A 24428-nucleotide genomic window follows, 5' to 3' on the forward strand; every position below is an offset into this window, starting at 1 on the left:
TGCAGAGGTTCAATATGGACGGGGGGAAGAAAGCTAGTACTCCTTTGCCTCCATATGTGAAACTCAGTGCTATGGACAGCCCACAGTCAGATAGAGACAGGGCTGATATGGCCAAGATTCCGTATGCTTCAGCTTGTGGCAGTCTCATGTATGCCATGGTTGCTACTAGGCCGGACATTGCATTTGCAGTGGGAGTGGTTTCTAGATACATGGCCAACCCTGGCAAGAAGCATTGGGAAGCAGTGAAAGGTGTCATGAGATACCTGAAGGGCACACAGGATTTGTGCATTTGCTTTGGCAAACAGGATGCATTAGTGCATGGTTACACGGATTCGGATTATGCCGGTCATCCAGATAACCGGAAGTCTACTACCGGTTATGTATTTACATTCACAGGAGGTGCTGTGTCATGGATATCCAGGATGCAGAAGTGCACTGCCTTATCTACTACAGAGGCCGAGTATATTGCAGCCACAGAGGCTTGCAAGGAGGCATTATGGCTATCTCGGTTAGTGGTTGATTTGGGCTATACAGGGGATATTCCATTGTTGCATTGTGACAGTCAGAGTGCCATCCAGTTGGCAAAGAACCCTGTCTTTCATGCAAAGACGAAGCATGTGGATGTGAGAGGTGATAGAGAACAAGCAAATTCAGCTTGTTAAGATTCACACGGACGACAACCCGGCTGATCTGTTGACGAAGAGTTTGCCTTCGGAGCGTTTTGCTCATTGCAGACACTTGATGGGCATTGGATGAGGCCATTTTCAGCCTTGATATGGCCTTGTATATTATCATGTACATGCTGATTTTTTTTTCTTTACTTAAGGGCACTTTGCCTTTAAGTGGGAGGTTGTTGGGGTAAAGGCGTTATGCCCACCCTTATAGTGTGTACAAGCCCATAAGTTATAGTACATAGTACACTTAGTACTTTTAATGTACTAAGTGCACTATGTGTACTAGTGCAATATACATGTGTGATAGGGGAGTCACACACTCACTTGATGAGTTGACTTATCCCCACAACTCTCTCTCTCTCTCTCTCCCTTGCTTCTCTGTGTATGTCTCCCATGAATGAACTCTAACCCTAATTCAGGTTTCTCCCCATCATACATGGCATAATCTACAGAGTTTGCTTTGTCTAGGGATCCCTGTTGTTCTGCCAACCTCAATCTCGAGTCTATGGGATGAGACCAAGTGCTATTCTCTGTTGGGGTAAAGGCGTTATGCCCACCCTTAAAGTGTGTACAAGCCCATAAGTTATAGTACATAGTACACTTAGTCTTTTTAATGTACTAAGTGCACTATGTGTACTATTGCAATATACATGTGTGATAGGGGAGTCACACACTCATGCTTTTCATGAGTTGACTTATCCCCACAACCCTCTCTCTCTCTCTCCCTTGCCTCTCTGTGTATGTCTCCCATGAATGAACTCTAACCCTAATTCTTGTTTTCTCCCCATCAACTGGTATCAGAGCCATCTTGGTCCCTCCCTCAGTCTGTTCTGGTCGTATTCAGCTTCAATCAACTGCTGGTCGCCTGCTTCCATCAACTGGTATCAGAGCTAGTTATTTTTCTAGGGTTTTGTCGCTGCAGAGAACAGGCGCGTGCTGCATCAGAACTTGTCGCTGGTCGCCCTTGTGCAACGCTGGTTACTGGTCGACTGTGTGACCAGTCACAGGCAGGTGGGTGGAGAGAAGCAGCAGCGTGGGCAGGCGCATCCACGCTGCCCAGCAGACTTACCCACGCTGCCTTGTGGTTATGCGGCTTGTGTAATCCACGCTGGTGAGAAGCGTCATCAGCACAGTGCTACTAGGCGAAGGCAGCATAGCGAGCGAAGGCAGCAGCCGTAGGCTGGGCGTCAACATAACTAGGCGAACGTCGAGCGTGTAGCACCAGCGCTTGGCGAAGGCAGCAGTATAAAGCGAAGGAGTCGGCTGGCCACCTAGGCGAGTGGCGAAGGCAGCAGCCGTAAGCGTGGAAGGTCGCAGGCTGGGCGTGAACGAAGGCAGCAGAGCGAGACTTGTGTCGCACACCTCGTGGCTTTACGCCTGCAGCAGCCAGGCGGAACAGGCATCTCACAGTCGGAAGGTGGAAGGGTTACGCTTGAAGGCACCACCATTGCTCACCTTGCCATCAACGCAGCTGTCTGCAACGTGCACCACATCACCAACCTCAACTCCATCCCAGACGCCATTGTAGCCGACCTCTTCCAGAAAACTTTAGCTTCTGGGAAGCTGACCGATTCTGTCCTAAAAGTCTTCATGGCCACTGGCAACAAGGAAGTCTTAGGCATCGACAGCTGCAGGAGCATCAGCATCAGCAGCAGCATCAACAGCAAAATCGACGCCCTCCTTTCCTGCAAATCAGAGTAAATCAGAAAATTTCAAGGTATTCTGCTTCAATTTTTTTTTGGGATTTGCAATTGAGCAAGTACAATCATCAATTGAGCAGGTACAGGTGCCCAATTGCTCAATTTTTGAGCAAAATTGGCAAAATTGGGTGACATTGGTCACAATCAGGATAAATTTGCAGGAAATTGGTCAAATCAGGATCAATTTGCAGGAAATTGGATGTCGAAATTTGGGGCTTTTGATGTAATTGTGCAATTAAGCACTCATACATGCTGTATGATGTGAAAAATCGCACATTTGGGCAAAATTGCAGCAAATTGCAGTGCAAATCAAGGGGCTTTTGTGCCGATTTGGTTGATTTGCATGCAGGCAATCGCATTTGATGCTGTGGATAATGTGCTGATGCCTTACGAGCACTCAATGTGCCTGTAAATCAAGGGGCTTTCATGTATTGGATGTATACGTGGCCAGGGGGAAGCATCGTGAACACTCTGGATGCCTTCATGTGCGTCAATGTACCATGTATGATCAGAAATTGATCTCAAATCAAGGGGCTTTTCAAGTTTGTATGCTTGTTGAGCTTGGCAAAGCAGCAGGCAAGACATTTATGCCTTGAATCCTCAAAAATCAGCTTGCAGTCAAGGGGCTTTTGCCCAATTTCTGTTCGGGACTGTTGTATGCAGTGTTCGGGACTGTAAAAGTCTGATTTTCACTCATTTGAACAGCCAGGAGAGCATTTATTGCTACTATACCTGCTGGTACAGATTTGGCACAGCTTTGTGCATGTTTTGGCATGGCTGTACATTGTTTTGAGTGACCAAAAGGTTCAATTTCAGCTGCTGAAATTGCCGGTACAGGTTTGGTACATCATTGGTGAGCGCTTAGTACTGCTGTACAGTACTTTGGAAGGGCAAAAGAGCACATTTAAGGTGCTGTCCAAAATCTGCAGCAACCAGATTTTGGTGTTTTCATCACAAAAAGTGGGAGAAAAGTTGCATTCTTGCTTCCGCAGTGGGAGATAAAGCTTGGGAGAACATTTGTGAGCACTTTGTGTGCTTTGGGTGCAGTGTTTGCACATTTGCAGGGAGTCAGGCATTAAAGGTTGCATATTGCTATGGCAACCACAGGTGAGAGCTCTTCATTGCTTCACATCAAGAAGCTTGAAGGCTCGCAGAATTATGACATTTGGCAAACCCAATGCTACAATGTGTTGCTTCAGAAAAAGCAGCACAAGCCTATCAAAGAAAGGGGTGTGATGCCCGCTTCTCTTACTGCTGAAGAGTGGGAAGATATGGATGAGCTGGCAAGATCTACTATCATGTTGTCTGTGTCAGACTCATTACTTTTCAGCATTCGTGAAGAGAAGACAACTTGGGGAATGTGGCAGAGATTGCAGGACTTGTATGCCCAACAAAGTGCCTCAAGCAAAGTGTATTGGTTGAAGAAACTCATAGGTCTTCAGATGAAGGAAGGGGCATCTATGACAGCCCATCTCAATGAGTTTAATGGTATTGTCAGCCAAGTTATAAATCAAAAGTTGGCAATGGACGATGAGTTCAAAGCCACTTTTTTGTTATGCACTTTGCCAGAGAGTTGGGACACATTCAGGACAGCCACTAGCAATTCGAATGCTATGCTGTCATATGCAGATGTTGAGGGTGCTCTTCTTCAAGAAGAGATGAACAGAAAAAACAACTCTGTTGGAAAGTCCAATGCAATGAATGCACGTGGGAGATCCCAGCAAAGGGGGAAAAGCCAAGAAAGGGGAAGGAGCAAGTCTCGCTCCAAAAAGGATTTGGAATGCCATTATTGTGGCAAGAAGGGACACATCAAAAAGCAATGCTACAAATGGAAAAATGATCAAAAGGAAAAGGGAAAAGGCAAAGACAAAGACAAGGATGAAGCCAAAGATGTAAAGCCAAAGGGCAAAAGTGGAGTCAAGATCGAAGAAATCAATGTGTCACATGCAGGTGGCAGTGAGGATGAGGTCCTCTTTACGTCTTCACTTGATGCCCATTCACTTCTTACAGGTGGTCATGGTATGCACTCATGGATCATTGATTCAGGTGCCTCCTTTCATGTCACAGGTTGCAGAGACTTGTTTGTCAGGTATACTGCTGGCAATGAAGGAGTTGTTTATTTGGGTGATAACCATGCATGCAAAATTCTTGGCAGAGGTGATGTGAGGCTTGTGTTTTCAGATGGCTCACAGCTTATGCTCCATGATGTCAGGCATGTGCCTGAGATCAAGAAGAATCTGCTTTCTACTGGACAGCTTGATGATGCTGATTATGTTACCACATTTGGTAGTGGAAAGTGGAAAATTAGTAAGGGCTCACTGGTTGTTGCCAGAGGCTCTAAGGTGGACACTCTTTACTTTATGCATGCAGGTGTTTGTCACCATGCTAATGTAAATGCAACCGAGCTGCCGGAAATTTCTCTGTGGCATAGCCGGTTGGGACACATGAGTGTCAAGGGAATGGAGCAATTGTCTCGTTTGGGTTACTTGCCTTCTCTAAAGTTTTCAAGTTTTCAGTTTTGTGAGCATTGTATATATGGTAGGCAACTACAGTGCCCCCACAAGAAAGCTCTTGGACAGAAAGATGCTCAGTTAGAGCTTGTGCATACAGATGTATGTGAGATGCCTCAGCTTTCTTTGGGAGGGGCAAAATATTTTGTGTCTTTTATTGATGATGCCACACGCAAGGTGTGGGTTTATCCTCTTCGTTTGAAGAGTGATACATTCTCAGTGTTTGAGAAGTTTGTTGCTCTTGTTGAGAATCAAACTGGCAAAACACTGAAGGCTTTGCGTTCCGACAATGGTGGAGAGTATATGTCCAAACAGTTCCAGGACTTTTGTGATGCTAAAGGCATCAAGAGGGAGCTCTCTACTCCTTATGATCCTCCACAAAACGGGACAGCAGAGAGGATGAACAGGACCATACAAGAGAAGGTCCGTTCTATGTTGTCACATGCTGCACTACCTCATGGTTTTTGGGCTGAAGCTGTTATGACAGCCGTTCACCTTATAAACAGGTCACCTAACACGAGGCTTGGTGGGAAAGTGCCAGAAGAAGTATGGACAGGGAAGCCTCCGTCATACAAGCACTTGAGAGTGTTTGGTTGCGTTGCGTACGTGCACATACGCAGGGAAATGCGCACCAAACTTGATCCTAAGTCTCATAAATGCATATTCCTAGGATATGGTGACAGAGGTGAAATGGGGTATAGACTTTGGGATCCCATGAATAGAAAGATCATACGCAGCAATGATGTCATTTTTGATGAAACATGCATGTATAAGGAGCCTGCAAGGCAACAGGAGCCTGGCAGAGTCATTTTTGATGATGATGGACATCATGGACAACAACAAAGGGCTGTAAATCAGCCATTACAGCAGGAAAACCAGCCCTTAAATGGTGCTGAAAATGGTCCAAATGGACAGCCAGAGATGGCAGAAGATATCCCTATGGATATACCACAGTTAGAGGAGATACCGGGCATGATTTTTCAGCCTTATGGCATGGAACAGGAGCCACCAATGGGTGATATGCAGGCTGGACAGCAACCTGCAAATGATGGTCATTGGGTACGGAGGTCCACAAGACCCTCCAGAGCCCCTGACAGGTTTGTTCCAGGGGTTGACTATTTGATGCTTACTGACTGTGGGGAGCCCTCATGTTACAAAGAGGCTTTACAGAGGGCAGACAAAGCTCTATGGGAGCGTGCCATGAAGTCAGAGATGGATTCTCTGCACAAAAATGGAACTTGGAAGTTAGTGCCTTTGCCTGCAGGCAAGAAGGTTTTGCCATGCAAGTGGGTTTACAGGCTCAAAGTTGCATCAGATGCTAAGCCAAGATACAAAGCCAGGTTAGTGGCTAAGGGCTTTAAGCAAGAATATGGTGTGGACTTTGAGGAGATCTTCTCTCCAGTGGTCAAAATGACCACACTTAGAGCTGTGTTGGCTTTGGTTGCGCATGATGATCTGGACTTGATTCAGATGGATGTGAAGCCGGTTTTTTATCACGGTGATCTCCATGAGGAGATATATATGCAGCAGCCAGAGGGTTATGCAGTGAGTGGAAAGGAGAAGCTTGTATGCAAGCTGAAAAAGAGTCTTTATGGGCTCAAACAGGTACCAAGAGAATGGTATCATAAATTTGATACATTCATGAAATCTCAGAAATTCAGGAGAAGTGACATAGATCACTGCTTGTACACCAAGAAAGCTTTGGATGGCAGTCTCTTGATTCTCATTTTGTATGTTGATGATATGTTGATTGCCGGGAAATCTCGTAAAGAGATGGATGCATTGAAAAAGAGGCTGCATGAGACCTTTGATATGAAGGATCTGGGTGATGCAAATCACATCTTGGGTATGCGGATACTTCGGGACAGAAATCAGCATGTGTTGTATTTGTCTCAGAAGGAATATATTGGCAAAGTTTTGCAGAGGTTCAATATGGACGGGGGGAAGAAGGCTAGTACTCCTTTGCCTCCATATGTGAAACTCAGTGCTATGGACAGCCCACAGTCAGATAGAGACAGGGCTGATATGGCCAAGATTCCGTATGCTTCAGCTTGTGGCAGTCTCATGTATGCCATGGTTGCTACTAGGCCGGACATTGCATTTGCAGTGGGAGTGGTTTCTAGATACATGGCCAACCCTGGCAAGAAGCATTGGGAAGCAGTGAAAGGTGTCATGAGATACCTGAAGGGCACACAGGATATGTGCATTTGCTTTGGCAAACAGGATGCATTAGTGCATGGTTACACGGATTCGGATTATGCCGGTCATCCAGATAACCGGAAGTCTACTACCGGTTATGTATTTACATTCACAGGAGGTGCTGTGTCATGGATATCCAGGATGCAGAAGTGCACTGCCTTATCTACTACAGAGGCCGAGTATATTGCAGCCACAGAGGCTTGCAAGGAGGCATTATGGCTATCTCGGTTAGTGGTTGATTTGGGCTATACAGGGGATATTCCATTGTTGCATTGTGATAGTCAGAGTGCCATCCAGTTGGCAAAGAACCCTGTCTTTCATGCAAAGACGAAGCATGTGGATGTGAAGTATCACTTCATCAGAGAGGTGATAGAGAACAAGCAAATTCAGCTTGTTAAGATTCATACGGATGACAACCCGGCTGATCTGTTGACGAAGAGTTTGCCTCCGGAGCGGTTTGCTCATTGCAGACACTTGATGGGCATTGGATGAGGCCATTTTCAGCCTTGATATGGCCTTGTATATTATCATGTACATGCTGATTTTTTCTTTTCCTTTACTTAAGGGCACTTTGCCTTTAAGTGGGAGGTTGTTGGGGTAAAGGCGTTATGCCCACCCTTATAGTGTGTACAAGCCCATAAGTTATAGTACATAGTACACTTAGTACTTTTAATGTACTAAGTGCACTATGTGTACTATTGCAATATACATGTGTGATAGGGGAGTCACACACTCATGCTTTTCATGAGTTGACTTATCCCCACAACTCTCTCTCTCTCTCTCCCTTGCTTCTCTGTGTATGTCTCCCATGAATGAACTCTAACCCTAATTCAGGTTTCTCCCCATCATTCTCATGGCATGTGACATGAAAATATCCATGTACCTTGGCGTGTCTATGAATTCATCCTCTGTAAGCCTTAGAAAATGGTCACTGAAGTATTGCCTCTTGGGTGGTGGGGGCTTCCTAGGGTAATCCATGTATCTCAAATGTGTAATTATAGCAAGTCATATTACGTGGTTCCTATTGTGTGAAAATATGCCTAATATTTACCCAGCCCAAAAAGGGCCGCCTCTCTTTGCTAGCCGACTCCAAGGTTGGCTGCCCAATTAAAAGCCTCATATAAATATGAGGGTCTCCATGTGTTGAAAAGCCATCATCAATTCACGACACCAATGCAGGCGGATCTCCTCTCTGAGCGTTTCAATGCAAGCGGATCTCCTTCTCTGAGTGTTTCAACGCAGGCGGGTCTCCTTCTCTCAGCGTTTCATACGCTTAACTGCTGCCGACGGTTGCAGCCAACTCTTGCGTTAACTACTGCTGCTCGTCACCTTCAACCAGTTGATGTTTTGCGTCGACTGCTCCTTGTCAATGCCTACAGCCACCTCATGCGATTGACTTCAGTCGATGCCTTCAGCGAGTTCTTGTGGACCCAGGTATTCAACCTCCACTGGAGAGCTCTGCTTCGCATTCTAGCCGACAAACTAGACTTCGGTACGGGACTGATTCCCAAGAAGGACATGTACCTCCTCGATTGTTCGGAGATCCATCATCATCTCTGTTGGTGACCGTGTCAAGTTTGTATGTGCCTATTAGTACGTATGTTCCTAACTCTGCTTGGGTATCTTCTTCTGTGGCACAGGTTCAACAAACGGTACCATCAACTACCCTTGATCCCTGGCATTTAGTGAACCCTAATGGAGGAGGGTCTAGGAGTATAACTCACTCTCCGGCTTCCGGTGTCCAAGGAGGTAACACTATTTTCTCCTTTGGTTCACTTTTTGTTCCAACTCCTAATATGTTATGGAATAATGCCCAAGTTCAAACTCAAAACCCTCCCTCCCAACCCATACCTCTTCCTACTAGTGTTGGCATGCAGTCATCACTGCCTGCACCTCTTTTGGGTCCTGCGTATGGTTTCTACCCATCCCAGTTATCTTTTAACACGACGCCCTTTGGCATTGTGGTTCCACCTAGCATTCCAGGGTATCAGGTGGTTTACCAACCCACCTCTGGTATTGGTGTTCTTCCTAATTATGTGCCCTCTCCAGGTTTCGTACCTCAACCTAGTATTCCTCCTATGCTGAGCACCCAAAACTTGATTCCATCTTATATGGAGCACCCTCGAAAGGTCCTTCATCCATGCCTGGTCTTGGTGGACTGTCAGGTTTCTCTCCTCAACAATTACACTCTGGATATGGACACCAGCCTTCATGGACTCCTCCACCATCTTCCTTTCATGTTTCTATGTCCAGAAATGCTTTCACTGAAAAGACTTGTTTTAACGGGTCTAATTATACTACCTGGGCTAATCTTATGGAACAAGTTTTCACATCCCAAGGTTCTTGGAACCTAGTAAAGGGCCTTGAACCAAAACCCCACCCTTCTCTAGTGCCTTCTGAAGTCATCAGCCATTGAGAGGCTAGAAATGCCACTGCTATAGTGGAGCTCATGCAAGGCCTCCTGCCCGAGTTCCATTCACAACTCTAGCAGTTCTCCTATGTCTCTGATAGATGGGCACACCTCGAAGAGAGATGCCGCATGTGATCGTACGCGTCGCATTGATCTTAAGCATCAGATTCAAATTTTCTCTATCAAAGAAGGGGATGACCTGACCGTCAAGGTGGCTGAATATCGGCGCCTTAACGTTGAGTTTGCCACCACCGGCACTGCCAAGTCCCAGGAAGATCAGGTTATCACTCTTCTTAACAAATTGCCCCCTAGCTTCTTTACTTTTGTCACATAGACCATTAGTTTAGAGCCTATGCCTAACCTATATGAGTGTGAATGCCAACTCTTGCGTTTCGCTAGGTTGCATGACCAATTTCATCCCAAGAAGTCATCCTCTCCCTCCACTCAAGAGGGGGCTCTTGTGTCCAATACAACCTCTACTCAAAAAGGACAGCAAGGGAAAGGGAACAACAACTTAGGAAATCAAGGCAAATCTATTGGCAACCACATTGATTCCAAAAATCCTGCCTCCACACCCATTCCCTACTGGGAAAATATTCCCAAAAAGAATAGATTTTGCACTTCTTGCCAAATACCTGGCCATGTTGATGATGAGTGTGTTTTTAAAAACAAAGAAAATAGAGGCAACAACTTCAACCCCACTACCTCCACCCGCCAAAACACCCAAGGTGGTAGCAATGCCCCAAATTGGCGATCCAGAGGGGGTAGCAATCCTGCACCTACTCTACCAAGCTCCCGTCCAAGGACCCAACAACAAGGAAGTGGTTCTACTTGGCCACTTTCCTCCCACTGGCGAGCTAATAGTCAAGTTGCTCACGCCCCACCTCCCAGTCCGTTTCTTTCACCACTCCTGAAGAGATGTCTGACTGGTCTTTCCTCACACCTCATCCTGGCCCCTCAGCCAATATTGCTCAGGTCACTCTTAAGATTGATTCCAGCCACCACTCCACAAAAAGGAAGAAACGAAGGCCTAAACAAGGCCATCCGTAGGGAAAGGCCTCTGCCCTCATTCAGATTTGTCAGTTACCTGATAATCCCTTTGTGCCCATTATTGAGGCCCATCCTACTCTTCCCTGTGGTCATGCTGTCACTTGGGTAGTTGACAGTGGCGCTACTCACCATATGGCACGTAATGTTGACATTTTCATTTCTCAGCGTCCCGTTAAAGGAGAAGTTCGATGTGGCAACAACACAATGATGCCCATAAAATCCATTGGCACTGTCTTATTTGACATTAACACTGGCCCCAACCAAGCTACCTTGGACAATGTCTATCTTGTCCCTAATTTAGGTCTCAATCTTCTTTCTATCTCCTAGCTTATTCAACTCGATCGTGGTGTTTACTTCAACAAACGAGTTGTTGAGGTAATTGATGAAACTACTGGTCTTGTTGTTGCCAAAGGACAAGCTTAGAAGGATGGTTGTACCGACTGTCCACTTTTCTAACTGAGCCATCTTCTGTTGACTCAGAGTTTCATCAAGTTCGGGCCTATGTGACCCAAGCTCCCTCCGACCTTAAACGACTATGGCACTTTCGCTATGGTCAAAAAGGTCCGCCTCTCTTTGCAAAAAAGGGCCGCCCCAGACATCTGTAGTAGGAAGCATGTAGAAGAAGGGGTAGCCCTTTAGGCTATCCAAGAAAAGGGCTAGGAACCCCTGCTTGTCAAGGGGATACTCCTTGCAGGCCAATCAAGGGGCCATTGAGGCCCCTAGCCTTTGCCCACTAGCCAGTAGGGCTAGGGCATGCTGTCAGCCAGGCTTGGAAGCCCTGGGTAGCAAGGGGCGAGGCCTTGAGGGGCTTGTTAGCATATATCATCTCCTGTTTGTGGCTTTGCTAGTGTCTATGGGGCCATTTCGATGTTCTGGCATTTCCCATATTTTCCCCCATTTGTAACGTGCGGAAGCTGTTGTAGTCTTCTTTCAGCCCTAAACACCATCCTGGAACAACTTGATGCAAAACACAAGCAAGAGAGGAGGAGAGAAGAGAGAGAGAGAGAGAGCTGAGATTCCGTATATTCATATAGTACAAGAGGTTACACATCATGGCAAGCCATCATAGTCACAAGAAACGACGGTTTCAGAACTCCATCCGTTTCCATGGCCGTTTCTCGATTCCAAAGCGATATTGTCACAAGAAACAGCCGTTTACACCCTTAAAAACTCGTTTCCCCGTTTCCATTCCTCGAACGTTTACGTTCCTGTTTCTCGTTTTTGGTGACTATGCAAGCCATAGGCTGCCCCTCATCAAAAGGTTCTTGACTCAGAGTCCCTATCTACTCTCTAGAGGAGTGAATGACTCCTAACAACTTGGCGTAGCCTTGTTATAGCCTCTCTTGGTGCAAGAGGCCTAGCCGACTTGCTGTTAGCCAACAGCATTCTGAAACCGACTTGAAGACTGCGTCGGCCAACTCTGTAGCTGCAGCCGGCAGGTTCATGTTTCTCTCTTGGGTTCTCCTGCACACCATGTAGCTTGGCTCATCCCCAAAACTTGTGTTTATTCCAACCACCTATCAGAGATTAGCTCTTGGAATGAGCATGCACATGTCTTGCACATGACACCATTTTTCCCATATTTTTCCCCTATTTTATGGGCCTTTGATGTGGGTTGCCCACCCTTTTTTATGGTATTTTACCTATTTTCAGGTCGTGTAGGAGCCTAGGAGGTAGTTGGCCAGCTCATATAGGAGTGTATATATATGCTGCCCTCTTCCTCACTTCTCATCATTCTTGATCATTGTTTCTTGATCACTTTGGTGAGCACCTTCAACCCCGTGCCTACGGAGTCCACTCCTCGCCTACGGGCTGGTTGTATCCACTCTTTTCTTGAGGATTGGTGCATCAGTGTTTTGCTGTTTTCTCTCATCTCTCTATTGGAGCTTCAGCATTTTTGTCATTCGTCTACATCTTTCCGCTGCCCTTTGACGTGGTATTAGAGCCTAGCGGCCTCTAGACTTGGAATCGCTGATTGGAGGCTGATTGGTGCTGTTTTTTTTTGTGTGTTTTCATGTGAACTCGGTGGCTGTCTGCAGTGTTTCAAACCTGCGTTTTCTTCTCCGGAGGGGCAGATCTGCGTTTTGCGTTTTTTTTTTCTCCTCTCCACTCTCTTTCTATCTCACCCACCCTCCCTACAATTGCAGAGAGTAGCTCTTGGGCTGTTTTGGTGGTGCATTTTTCAAAGGAGGTACATCATGGCACTCATCCAACCTCGGGTGGTTCAGATACCCACTCTTCCGACTTTTCCATTAGATGCCAAGTTGGATGGCACAAACTACAACATCTGGAAAGTCATGGTGGAAGTAGTCTTGGAGACTTACGATCTTTTGGAGTTCATCACTCGACCGGTCCTCCGGCCCAACTCGGGTGTAACTCGCGGCGGCACCCGGGGGACTAGGGCCTTTGACACACTTGTTGATACCATCAATGCTTATTAAAACATTTAAACATGGCCACAGCCTTAACACATATCCATCATCACTTTGCATAAAACATCAAGCTGGACAAAACATCCACAAATGTTGAAAATGGAGCTTGCACAAGTGACACCACATAGAGGCCAGAATGGGCTGACAACCCCCCCCCCCCCCCCCCCCCCCCCCCCCCTTGGAGTATTTTATTACCCAAGTAGAATAATATCATGTACAAGCTTTGAGGGCCTTACTCTCCCCACGGGAGATGCCGGATTATCCATATACAAATGCCATAACACAGTCCAACACGAGGCAACCAAGCCGGAACATAGGCTGTAGAAATGCTGAGCCAACAATATAATCCATATACGTCCGTGTGGGTACTGATTCTTCCCCAAAAAACCACAGGTCTTCATGCAATAGAGCTGGTACAGCAAGTACAACTCTCCATTCAGCCGGTGCAGTGCCTGGTACAGCAGGTAGAGTGGTTGGTACAGTCAGTACGGTGGTTGGTACAATAGGTACAGCAAGTACAAATGTTGGTATAGTATATACAGTGACTAGTACAGCAGGTACAGTGATTGGTACAAGTATAGAAGCTGGTACAATAGGTTCAATGGGTGGTACAGCAAGTACAGAAGTTGGTACAGTCGATACAATAGGTGGTACAGCAAGTACAGAAGTTGGTACAGTCGGTACAAGGGCTGGTACAACAAGTACAATGGCTAGAAATCATATTAAATGATTAAATACCCTTGCCTTTAGTATATCTTCGCTATGGAAGCCTCCAAAACAGTCCCCAACAGTCGGTATTCTTCATGGGCAGCCTTCAAGAGAGAGAGAAAGAGAGTAGCCATCATTTGGGCAGCCTGTAACGGTGGTAAAGGCTAGTGTGCAGCAAGAGAGCCTCCATTAATGAAGAGAGAGGACTCCAATTTATAGATTTGGGCCTCCCATGAGCTAAAATGGCAAGAGAAGGCTACAATGACAAGTGGAGAGCCGCACAATAGCTGAAGTGACAAGTGTGAGGCCACTTGTCTCACTTTGCTCCACTTTCTAACAAGTGTCAGGCCACTTGTCTCACTTTGGTCCACTTTCTTGCCACGTGTCCCAATCTAAGAGATGGGTCCTTCCATAAACTTTATCTCTAAAAATATCCCAATTGGTAGACATTCTGTCATAGGCACTTTGCCAACTCTTGGTATCTGCTCAATTCCAGATGTAATGACGCGAACTGAATTTCCATCAGAGTCGGGCCAAAAATAGCAACTCTCCTAAATTTTAGGAGTATGGTCCTTTGTATTCTAGGATAATCTCCCATTCCCAAAGCTTGTACTTTCCAAATATTTAGACATCCTGGAGTCCACCAGACTCCTTTCATACTGGAAAATGTCCAGGCTGGTGACATCCTCCCCAACTTCTTAAAAGTTGTCCGCAACTTTAAGCTTGAAGCCATATATTCAAGATATAATCATGTCCCATCAAGTGGGCGAGAAGAGACAGTCTCAAAAATCCAATATAATGGAAGAATCCATGTCCCAAAGAAATGAGTGAGAGTAAATAAGTCTCCATAATACCAATATCAAAATCATGTCCCAAAATAAATGGGCGAGAATTCCATGGAAGATATGCTAGACACAGGCACAAGAGCCATTTGTGTCTCAATCACCAATATCAATGAGATAATCATACGCCAATGAAAATTACCAACCAGGTGCTAAGACACTTAAATAAGTGCCATGCACAAGAAACTAGTGCCTCGCACAGAAACATGTGCCATGCACACAAATTGGTGCCATTCAAGAGCACAAGCCATGATGACAGAAAAGCTGGTTATCCATATTTCTGGCAATCCTTTCTCCCAATCCCAACAGTTCCCATGTTCTCCCATAGAGTCCCAACTCTGATCAACAAGCATGGTGTGGAAACAATGAAACACTCACTCCACAATCGCAACACGAATCCACGTGTATGGTGGAATGTTCATTGAATTGTCCTCTCACAATCCCAACATGAATCCACATGCATGGTGAGATGAACAATGAACCTCTTGGCCTCTGTATGGGGAGATAGTGATTCTAATATGGCATAAAGATAAATAAATCCATGTCCCAAATAAATGGGTGAGACAAAACAGTCCCATAAGTCGAGATATCATAATCATGTCCTAAGTAAATGAGCGAGACAAATCAGTTCCATAAGTCGAGATATCATAATCCATGTCCCAAGTAAATGGGCGAGACAAAATAAGTCTCCTGCCAACAAGGCATCGGTCCACATGACCCTTGGCATAGACATAAGTCCCGTGCCAACGAGGCGTCATGTCCACTTTACCACTTGCACTCTGTGTTGGTACTCTGACCACACATCTTGGATGAGAGGTGGGCTCAAGTAACAGATAAAACAATCACTCGCGCAGGCATAGATAACTTGGTGTTCCATAAGCGTTTCTACTACACATAGTTTATAGGCATTTCGGCCACCAACTCACACTACCCTCTCAAGTGCCCATGTTCCCTTCCATCTGCTCTCTATTGTTCCACCCACACATGGTAGAAACAATCTTCAAGAGAGCACGTAGGACAAGAGAACACTACACAGGGTATGTTGTGCTTGTCACTACCCTTTGAAGTGCCCATGTTCCCTTTCATCTGCTCTCTATTGTTCCACCCACACATGGTAAAAACAATCTTCAAGAGAGCACGTAGGACAAGAGAACACTACACAAGGTATGTGAACCATGAGCCATAAGTCCAATGCATCCCAAATAAAGGGAGCCAAAAAGAATAATCCATCCCAGTAAAAAGGAGTCCATAACCATAAACCTGAGGATGGTTCCAAATCCCTAGAAAAGAAGTCCAGGATATTATGGAGACTTAGTCTCACACATTTCTTTGGGACATGAATTCTTCATTTATATTGGATTTTTGAGACTCTCTCGTCTTGCCCACTTATGGGGCATGATTATATCTTGAATATATGGCTTGAAGCTTAAAGTTGCAGGCAACTTTTAAGAAGCTGAGGAGGATGTCACTAGCCTGGACACCCAGTATGAAAGGGGTCTGGTAGACTCCAGGATGTCTAAATATTTGGAAAGTACAAGCTTTGGGAATGGGGGATTATCCTAGAATACAAAGGACCATACTCCTAAAATTTAGGAGAGTTGCTATTTTTGGCCCGACTCTGATGGAAGTTTTGTTCGCGTCATTACATCTGGAATTGAGCAGATACCAAGAGTTGGCAAAGTGCCTATGACAGAATGTCTACCGGTTGGGATATTTTTAGAGATAAAGTTTATGGAAGGACCCATCTCTTAGATTGGGACATGTGGCAAGAAGGTGGACCAAAGTGAGACAAGTGGCCTGACACTTGTTAGAAAGTGGATCAAAGTGAGACAAGTTGTCACTTCAGCTATTGTGTGGCTCTCCACTTGTCATTGTAGCCTTCTCTTGCCGTTTTAGCTCATGGGAGGCCCAAATCTATAAATTGGAGTCCTCTCTCTTCATTAATAGAGATTCTCTTGCTACACACTAGCCTCTACCACCGTTATAAGCTGCCCTAATGATGGCTACTCTCTTTCTCTCTCTCTTGAAGGCTGCCCATGAAGAATACCGACTGTTGGGGACTGTTTTGGAGGCTTCCATCGCGAAGAAATACTGAAAACAAAGGTATTTAATCATTTTATTATGATTTCTAGCCATTGTACTTGTTGTACCAATCCTTGTACTTTCTATACTGGCTGTACCGGCTGTACCAGCCACCAGCAACTGTACTTGTTGTATCTATTGTACCACCCTTTATTTTGGCTGTACCAATCCTTGTACCGATTGTACCAACCACTGTACCTATTGTACCGGCTGAATGGAAAGCTGAACCTGTTGTACCAGCTCTATTGCATGAAGACCCGTGGTTTTTGGGGAAGAATTAGTACCCACACGGAGGTATATGGATTATGGACATGTACACTCTGCTTGTGGACACGTACTCTTTGCCAAGGTTGCAAGCTCACGCTAATGGGATTGCAAAGCAGGTAAAGAATATCATCTTTTGAGGGCCTAGATGGTGAACCCTCCTTGTGCTTGTGGAACATAGACATCTCCTATCTACCTTCCTTTAAAAAAGCAGGCTTATGTTATTAGTCTCCCACGATCTCATGTTTGCCAACCTTGCTCCCACATAGATTTACTGCCCTCACCATCAGCAGGCCTTTGCTGGAGCTTGCCACCATATAGCACCACCTGCGACAACATAATCATCAGCATACAATTTGGGGATTACTCAAATACATGGTAAAATCATCAAATTGAAGGTGGCTGCATCACAAAAAAATTAGGGCATTTTATGAAATTTCAGTTCATAGAATGAATTGAAGCCTCTCCAACACACAATTTTGAGGCATTTCAGAAATTGGACAAAAATAGTCTAATTGAAGCTCATATAATTCATAATATTTGGGACTTTCTGTAAAATTGAACCATTAGCTACAATTTGAAGCTTACTGTAACCCACAATTTGTGGTTTTTATCCAATTCGATCTTCTAACCTTAAATTGAAAGCTCTAGACATGTAGTTTTGACAATCATGGAGTACACGCCCTAAGTGCATGTTGCCATGGGCTACATCGACATTATTTTCCGGGGCATTCTTGCCAAGGACTTCATCGACAACATCGACATAAGAGGATGAGCGTGCACATGTGTGTAACTCCCAACTTGGGAGATTTATCTTTTTTCCCTAAATATTTATGTTTGTATGTGTGTTTAGTCATATGTCCTTTGCCCGGGATGTCCCTCGAAAAAGATATGTAATAAATGTTTGTTCTCTATGCCTTGTCTTATAGAAGGCTTCGTGTTTTCATTATCCTCGTTAGGAGGCACGGGGGTGACTAAAGTACTGGCCTTGCTACCTCGGTTGCATTATGTGGTTAGAAGGCTATCATGACACAGGTGGTGTGCATGATATGTGATGGGATTAGAAGGTAGTATCTTTCTTTTGCATTCAGGTCTCATCACCTTTGCTTTGAAGGGGAGTTGGGGTTTTGAAGCTCTCGTGTGTGTAGTCACGTGTATGTGACCGTTTCGTATGTGTACCTACTTGTGTCCGTATGTGTGAACTATCCCTAAAGAGCTAAGTGAATGTATGTGTCTCCACCCTTTGTGTGTGAGTAACTTCATCCATGTATATGTGTGTGTGAACACCTCTTATATTTGGATAAGTTAAGTGTGTCATGCAAATTAGAGAGATCAGAGCACCCCTTGGAGGATTTCAGAGGCTGCACCTTGTAGAGGGTGTGGGTGATTGGTTTTCGGGCTCGGGCACGGCACATAGATCTAGCACCAGCCAAGGTGGCCAGGGAGAGATTTTGGCGGTTATGGATTTGGGAGTGCCGACCTCTCACGCGGTTGCAGTGGGACCCTGAAGAGGAGACTTGGCATGATCCCACAGATCGGGTGAAAACTCTGGATGCCCCTTTCTTTGCATATACAACGCGGCTTGGCCGCAGGATCTAGATGCCGGAGATCACAGTGCTTCCTTTCAGATTTTTGGAAGAGGCTCTGGGATAGCTTTCGGCCGAGGAAGATCACTTTCTTCCTTTGGCTGTCTCGGTCTAAGTATAAAGCCATCCTCAGTGGTGCGGAGAAGATGGTCTCTATAGAAAGCCATCTTCGTCCCCAACTCCTGTGAGGGCTCTAGCCATGTCCTCCTAGTGTCCAACTGAATGAGGTCCTGTCTAATGACTCTACTAATCTCAGAATGTGTCAAGGTGAGAGAGGGTGCCTCCAGAGAGTACTGGAAGGGTGGAAGTCTGTCTAAACTGAACCCGTGGAGCTCAAACCAGGATGCTATGTGCGCATACCAACTTGAAGTGTCTCCCTCCATGGCTAGCTGATGAGAGGACTCTAAAGCAAGTCGTGCATACCGGTGTCAGGGAAACTCCCAGGTGCTATGAATGAAGGACACTGATTTGGCAAGAGCCTCGACTACGATCGGTGGTGCTCCCATCTCGGCTCTGATAATCTCATGGGGTACTGAGGCCTTAGCCCAAATCATCCTGGAGAATAGTGGTCTCTCCATCGATCTCCATCCATTGTATGTGCGTCTTGATCGACTGTGACGATCTAGGCTAGGCCCCCAGATCTGTACTCCATATAGCATAGCCGATGTGACGAGCGTGTCAAAAAGCCACAGCTTAGTGCGTGGCTCCTGAAACTGTACTTGTGAGCACATCCTCTCTAGACCTCCTAGTGCTGCATATCCTCTAGTCAATCTGGCCTCTGCTGCCCCCCTCATGGAAAATGTGGGCCCAGTGAACACCACTCCAAGATATGTGTATGAGTCAACATACTCCACTGTCTCCTGGCCATATGTGAAAATAGGCGCTGATCTCCAGACCCACTGAGCTGTAGTGTTAAGCACCATAACCTTGGTCTTACCAAGGTTAACTGAGAGCCCACTGTCCTGTGCATAAGCATGTAAAGTATTCAAGTGCCTCTGCATACCCTCTGGTGAGTCTGCTATAAGCACAATATCATCAGCATATAAGAGCAGAGGTATCCAAGTGCCAGCCAACTGGGCTCCTCTGTCCCCTCGTGTCCCAATATAATCAGAGATCTCATCGATGTATAGTCCAAATAGAGTCGGAGAGAGCGGGCAGCCCTGTTTCACCCCTATAGTGGAGTGTACTGGCTGGGAGAGACCCTCTGAAGTCCACACCTGCCCAACTTCTGTCTCATAAAGTGCCATAATACCCCAAATGAGCTCACATGGAACCCCCAAGTCTTGCAGCCTGCGCATCAGTCTAACTCTGGGCACTGTGTCAAAGGCCTTGTGGAAATCCACAAAGCCATAGTAGATCCTCCTCCCATGTGCTCTGCCCTCCTCAATGATAGCCCTGAGGGTAAAGATATGATCCAAAGTAGAGAATCTCCTCCTGAAACCGGCCTATCCCTGAGCTCGGACCCCTTGTCTCTTTGCCCATCTGCTCAACTCCTGCTCAAGAATAGAGGCATATAGCTTGACCAGCGAGTGACCAATCATAATGGTGCGGTAGTTAGTCGGCAGGCTGGGATCTCCAGACTTGAGTACCGGCACAATCGTGGAAGTACTCCAAGTCCCAGGAAACCCCTCACACATCGCTCTATTAAACATGAGAGCTAGCAAGTCTACAATCATATCTCTAGCATGTATGAAATGCTCGGCTACAATGCCCTCATGATCCTGTGCCCTCTTCCCTATATGCAATCTGTTGATGGCCCTCCTCACCATCTTTGCTGTGAAGAAGGTAGAAGTGGGTGGACAAGGCTTTGGAGGGTTCGGTAGTGGTGGCTGCTCTGGTACTGTGTAGAGGGAGGCTGCATAGTCGCCCCATGTATCTGGAGAGGTAATGGCTGGAGGCGGGGGGTGCTCTCTAAGCAATCTCCAGGCCTCCCCAGAATCCTGACTCAAAAACAGCTGATACATGTCTCTCTCCAGCTGAGCTAAGAATGCTCTCTTCTTCTGCCGAATGAGGCATCGGAAGATGATGCGTGACTGTCTATATGTAGTAACACCTGTGGCCACCTCTCTTTGTAGCCGGGCTCTGAGCTCCCTACAGTCATCATCATACCAACTATTCTGGGGCATGCTCCCAGGACGTGGTCATACTGTGGGCTGCGTGTGTGGGAAGGCCGTCGCTGCAGCTGTATGAAAAGCCTCTGTCAGGATTTGTGTGAGCTCTGCTAATGGCCTCTGTGGATCCTCTGCACTCAACAAGCTGTAGATCTCTGCGGTGTATACTCAATCAGCCTCTCTACAGAAGGTATATCTCGGGTGATAGGAGGACTGCCCAACCTGGCGGGTACTGTAGTGGAAATCCATCGTAAAGGAGAGAAGTGCATGATCCACCGTAACTCTGGGGCCAATCGCAAAATCCTGGATACTCGGGATGAAGGTTGGCGAGGCTAAAACATAATCCCCTGTGCTGGCCCCATGTCTGTGTGGAAAGCAAGTAAAGCCACTGGCAAGTGGATACCTCTCTAGGCCATTTAAAATGGCCAGCCCATGTGCAGTCCCCATCTCCAAGAGGTATCTCCCATACTCAGTACACTCCACCTCATCCTGTGATCTCCGGGTCAAACACATCTCCTCCACATCTCTCTCTCTCAACATCTCCTCCGAAGTGTCGAAGGAGGAGGTCTGGTACTGAGCCGTTCGAGCATTAAAGTCCCCAAGTATGATAACATCTCCCTCCCTGGAGAACTCCCATATGTCCACATCTAGAGAGGGAGAGAGAGAGAGAGAGTCACGTGCACACCTTAATTTGGTTCCAGGTGGACATGTATCTTACTTGCAAGTTGCAGCCACCTAAAGGGTAATTTTGGAGGCAGTATATGGGCAGATTTGAGCAGTTTTGACAACCAAATAGGTGCCGAGAAACGCCCAAGATATGCACCAATGGTTAGGACATATTTTGGATATAATAATATTAACATGTTGGTGATATTTTGGATCTCAAAAAGTCTGGCCGACCAGCATACAACTTGCCATCACCTCCCTATCTATATAAAGGGCTGGCTGACCAACATACGACCTGCCATCAAATACCTATATAAAGGGTCATATTGATATTTCAGCACTCAGCAATTGGACAACAGTCCTAAGCTCTGGATCAACAGAAGGCAGCCCCAGGACATCAATTTACAACACATGGAGCAGGTAGTTTAGTCATTACCATAGCATTCAAGTGTCCAGATTGAGTCTAGCGCTAGTTTTCATTGCTAGCATTGGGGTTTTGCATAGTTAGTATGTGTTTGTGTGTTTGTGTGTGTGTGTGTGTGTGTGTGTGTGTGAGAGAGAGAGAGAGAGAGAGAGAGATTATTAACTTCTATGAAAGACCCAAAGGGTCTATAAGACCAAAAACTATACATATGATCCAAGAGTAAGTTGGATGTCAGAAACAATGAAAATAAAAAAAGTCTGCCAAAGGAAATAGGGCTTGTATACCAGGTGAGTTTTGTTTCTTTTTTTCCATCCTTATGAATTGAGTATAGAGCATCAATGTCTTGTCGTGCACTGGAGAGAGAGAGAGAGAGAGAGAGAGAGAGAGAGAGAGAGAGAGAGAGTAAAATTGCAGAACAGAAATGAGGACAGAAAATTGTGGAGAGAGAGAGAGAGAGAGAGAGAGAGAGAGAGAGAGAGAGGCTAAAATTGCAAAACAGAAATGAGGGCAGAAAATTGTGATTCTTTTTTCTTTTAAAAAAAAAATATTTTTTTTGGCATTTGACCAAAATTCCGATGTATTTCCAAGAGCTACCTTTTACGCAGCAGGCCAATAAGTATTGGGTCTGATTTTGTGTCCATGTTTTTATGGGTGCAGACACTAATGGAGTTGGCCAGGATCAGGAATAGCATACCATTGCCAAAGGCAATTAGTGGGCCAGGTATAGCATTGCCTCCCGAGCAAGATATATTGATTGCACCCAATTATCAGCTAGCTGTACCAACAAAGAGTACAAGTCAGGTTGATGAAATGGAGGTTGATGATGAAGATGGTAATCAAACACCCACCACTACTATGGAAAAAAATGGCATGCCACCTCCTACATCACAGAACATAGACCAGGATAATGCCAGGAAGGTTACATTTAGCCTTGCTGGGAAGAGGCCCCGGAGCTAGGGAGTAGGGGACCGATTGACGTGGAACCCACAAGTATTTGCAATTCGGAACTTAAATATACGTCAATGCCAAGGACTTATTATAATCAACGCGACTTCGTGTTTTTCAGTAGTATTTTGCTAGGAGCAATACAAAATATATTTTTCCTTGCTTGTGAATGGGCCAACCAGATGCCCTCCTTTCTCCTCCCTTACTGCCCTGGTGGGGTCCACATTTCCCTTCAGCAGAGTTGTTGTGAACCCAGCCTCAAGGACTCACTTATTTGATTGTGATTCAAAATGCAAGCATGGACAGGTCACAAATGTTGGAATTTAGTATTGGAAAATTTACTTAAAAGCATGGAAGCTAAATTGGTGGGCAGTTTTTGGGTATTATTAAATGCTACACAAGGGGGAGGTGTACATAACATGTAGTCTTGTCTTTCTGGATAGAATGTGCTTGACTTCTTCATTGGCTAGTACCTTTAGTGACTTGATTCTTTGCGCCTATTTTTTATGGTTACAGTTTTGGTGCCGATCAATTAGGACATCACGCTCTTATAAAAATTTCTTCCCACTTAATATTGTTGGAATTAATCAACTGCCTCCACCAATGCTTTAATTGTCCATAAGTAATGGGGATTAAAAATGGCTGTCAAGCTGTGGGAAAATCAAGCCCATTCTCCTAGAGTCCACATCTATGAATAGGTATGGAAGAAACATATGCTTGATAAGTATTTGCCAATGAGGTGAAAGCCCAAGTGGTGAAGGTGTTTGCCTAGGACCAAGAGGTCTTGGGTTCAAAACCCCCTAATGTATTTCCTCAATGGCGCCTACGGGCAGTGAAAAAATGATAACAATGGGAGGTTCTTGGGCCTAAAGGCTAGTCAAGAAAACAGATCCTATTCTGCACCTTCTTCTAGAGTTAACAGCTATATACATGTGTACATACATTAAGAAGAGGCTAACCAAGTTCACCTAACCCAACTCCTAAAGCTGCAGGTTGTTTTATTGAGGCTTGGGACTAGGTTTGGTATTAAGAGATGATTCACATTTCAGAGTTATGGGATGGTGCCTAGGGGTGTAACCCCCTTGGAAGGAGTACTATTGTAGCATGTATATACAAGCATTTGTTTCCACTTGGAAGGCATGCTATGTATCCACCCTCCGTACCGAGTGCTTGAAAAATCAATCTGCAATGTATTTTTTCCCAAACGGATTTTTTTTTTTTGGGGGTGATATACAGAGCTTGCTTTATTTTCAAGGAACAAAAATCGCACATTTATTTCTTAGGGTAAATAATGAAAGGATTTCCATGTACATGGGTGATACAAAGTCAGCAAAATGACATCAATTTAGCCAAGTGTGCTAATGATAAAGTCTACCATGAATTGAGCTGCTCTTTTGCAACCTTTGAAAATGAGCCTTAACAAGACTATGAATTGTTCTTGTTGGAATTTACCAATTTTGCTTCTCAGCTAGATATTTAGCCATCTTGATGTATTACTCCTTCATTAATGGTGTATTATCCTTGCAATTCAAAAAAAATGGTAAAATTAATGTGTATTACCCTTGCAATACAAAATAATAATAATAATAATAATAATGGTGTATTACCCTTGCAATACCCCCAAAAAACATCCGACAGAGATTGTGATTTCTAGTCTCCCATTCAATCAAGGAGTATTACCAATTGTACTCCTTGAATTAATGGGAGATCTCTTCCTCCAAAATCTAGTCTTAGGACTTTACATGGTTTCTAAATTTTTGTTTTAAGCATTGTTTTGAATTCTAATAAACATGCTAACACTATTCTTGTGAATAAAAAACCTATT

The 24428-nt window shown here is 45.2% G+C and overlaps 1 protein-coding gene across 1 annotated transcript in view; it reads left to right on the forward strand.

The window, feature by feature from the left end:
• TAFII21 (TATA binding protein associated factor 21kDa subunit) overlaps positions 1 to 23065 on the forward strand; it is a 39125-nt gene extending 16060 nt beyond the window's left edge. The window contains exon 2 of the mRNA XM_086780086.1: positions 22316 to 23065. Coding sequence (XP_086636212.1) covers positions 22316 to 22615 — 300 coding nt within the window. The 3' untranslated portion in view covers positions 22616 to 23065. The remainder of the gene's footprint in view (positions 1 to 22315) is intronic.
• Positions 23066 to 24428: the final 1363 nt, after the last annotated feature.

This window comes from Cibotium barometz, chromosome 41 (assembly GCF_041138505.1).
Source record: "Cibotium barometz isolate CiBa-2024 chromosome 41, ASM4113850v1, whole genome shotgun sequence".
In the NCBI taxonomy this organism is placed as follows: Eukaryota; Viridiplantae; Streptophyta; class Polypodiopsida; order Cyatheales; family Cibotiaceae; genus Cibotium; species Cibotium barometz.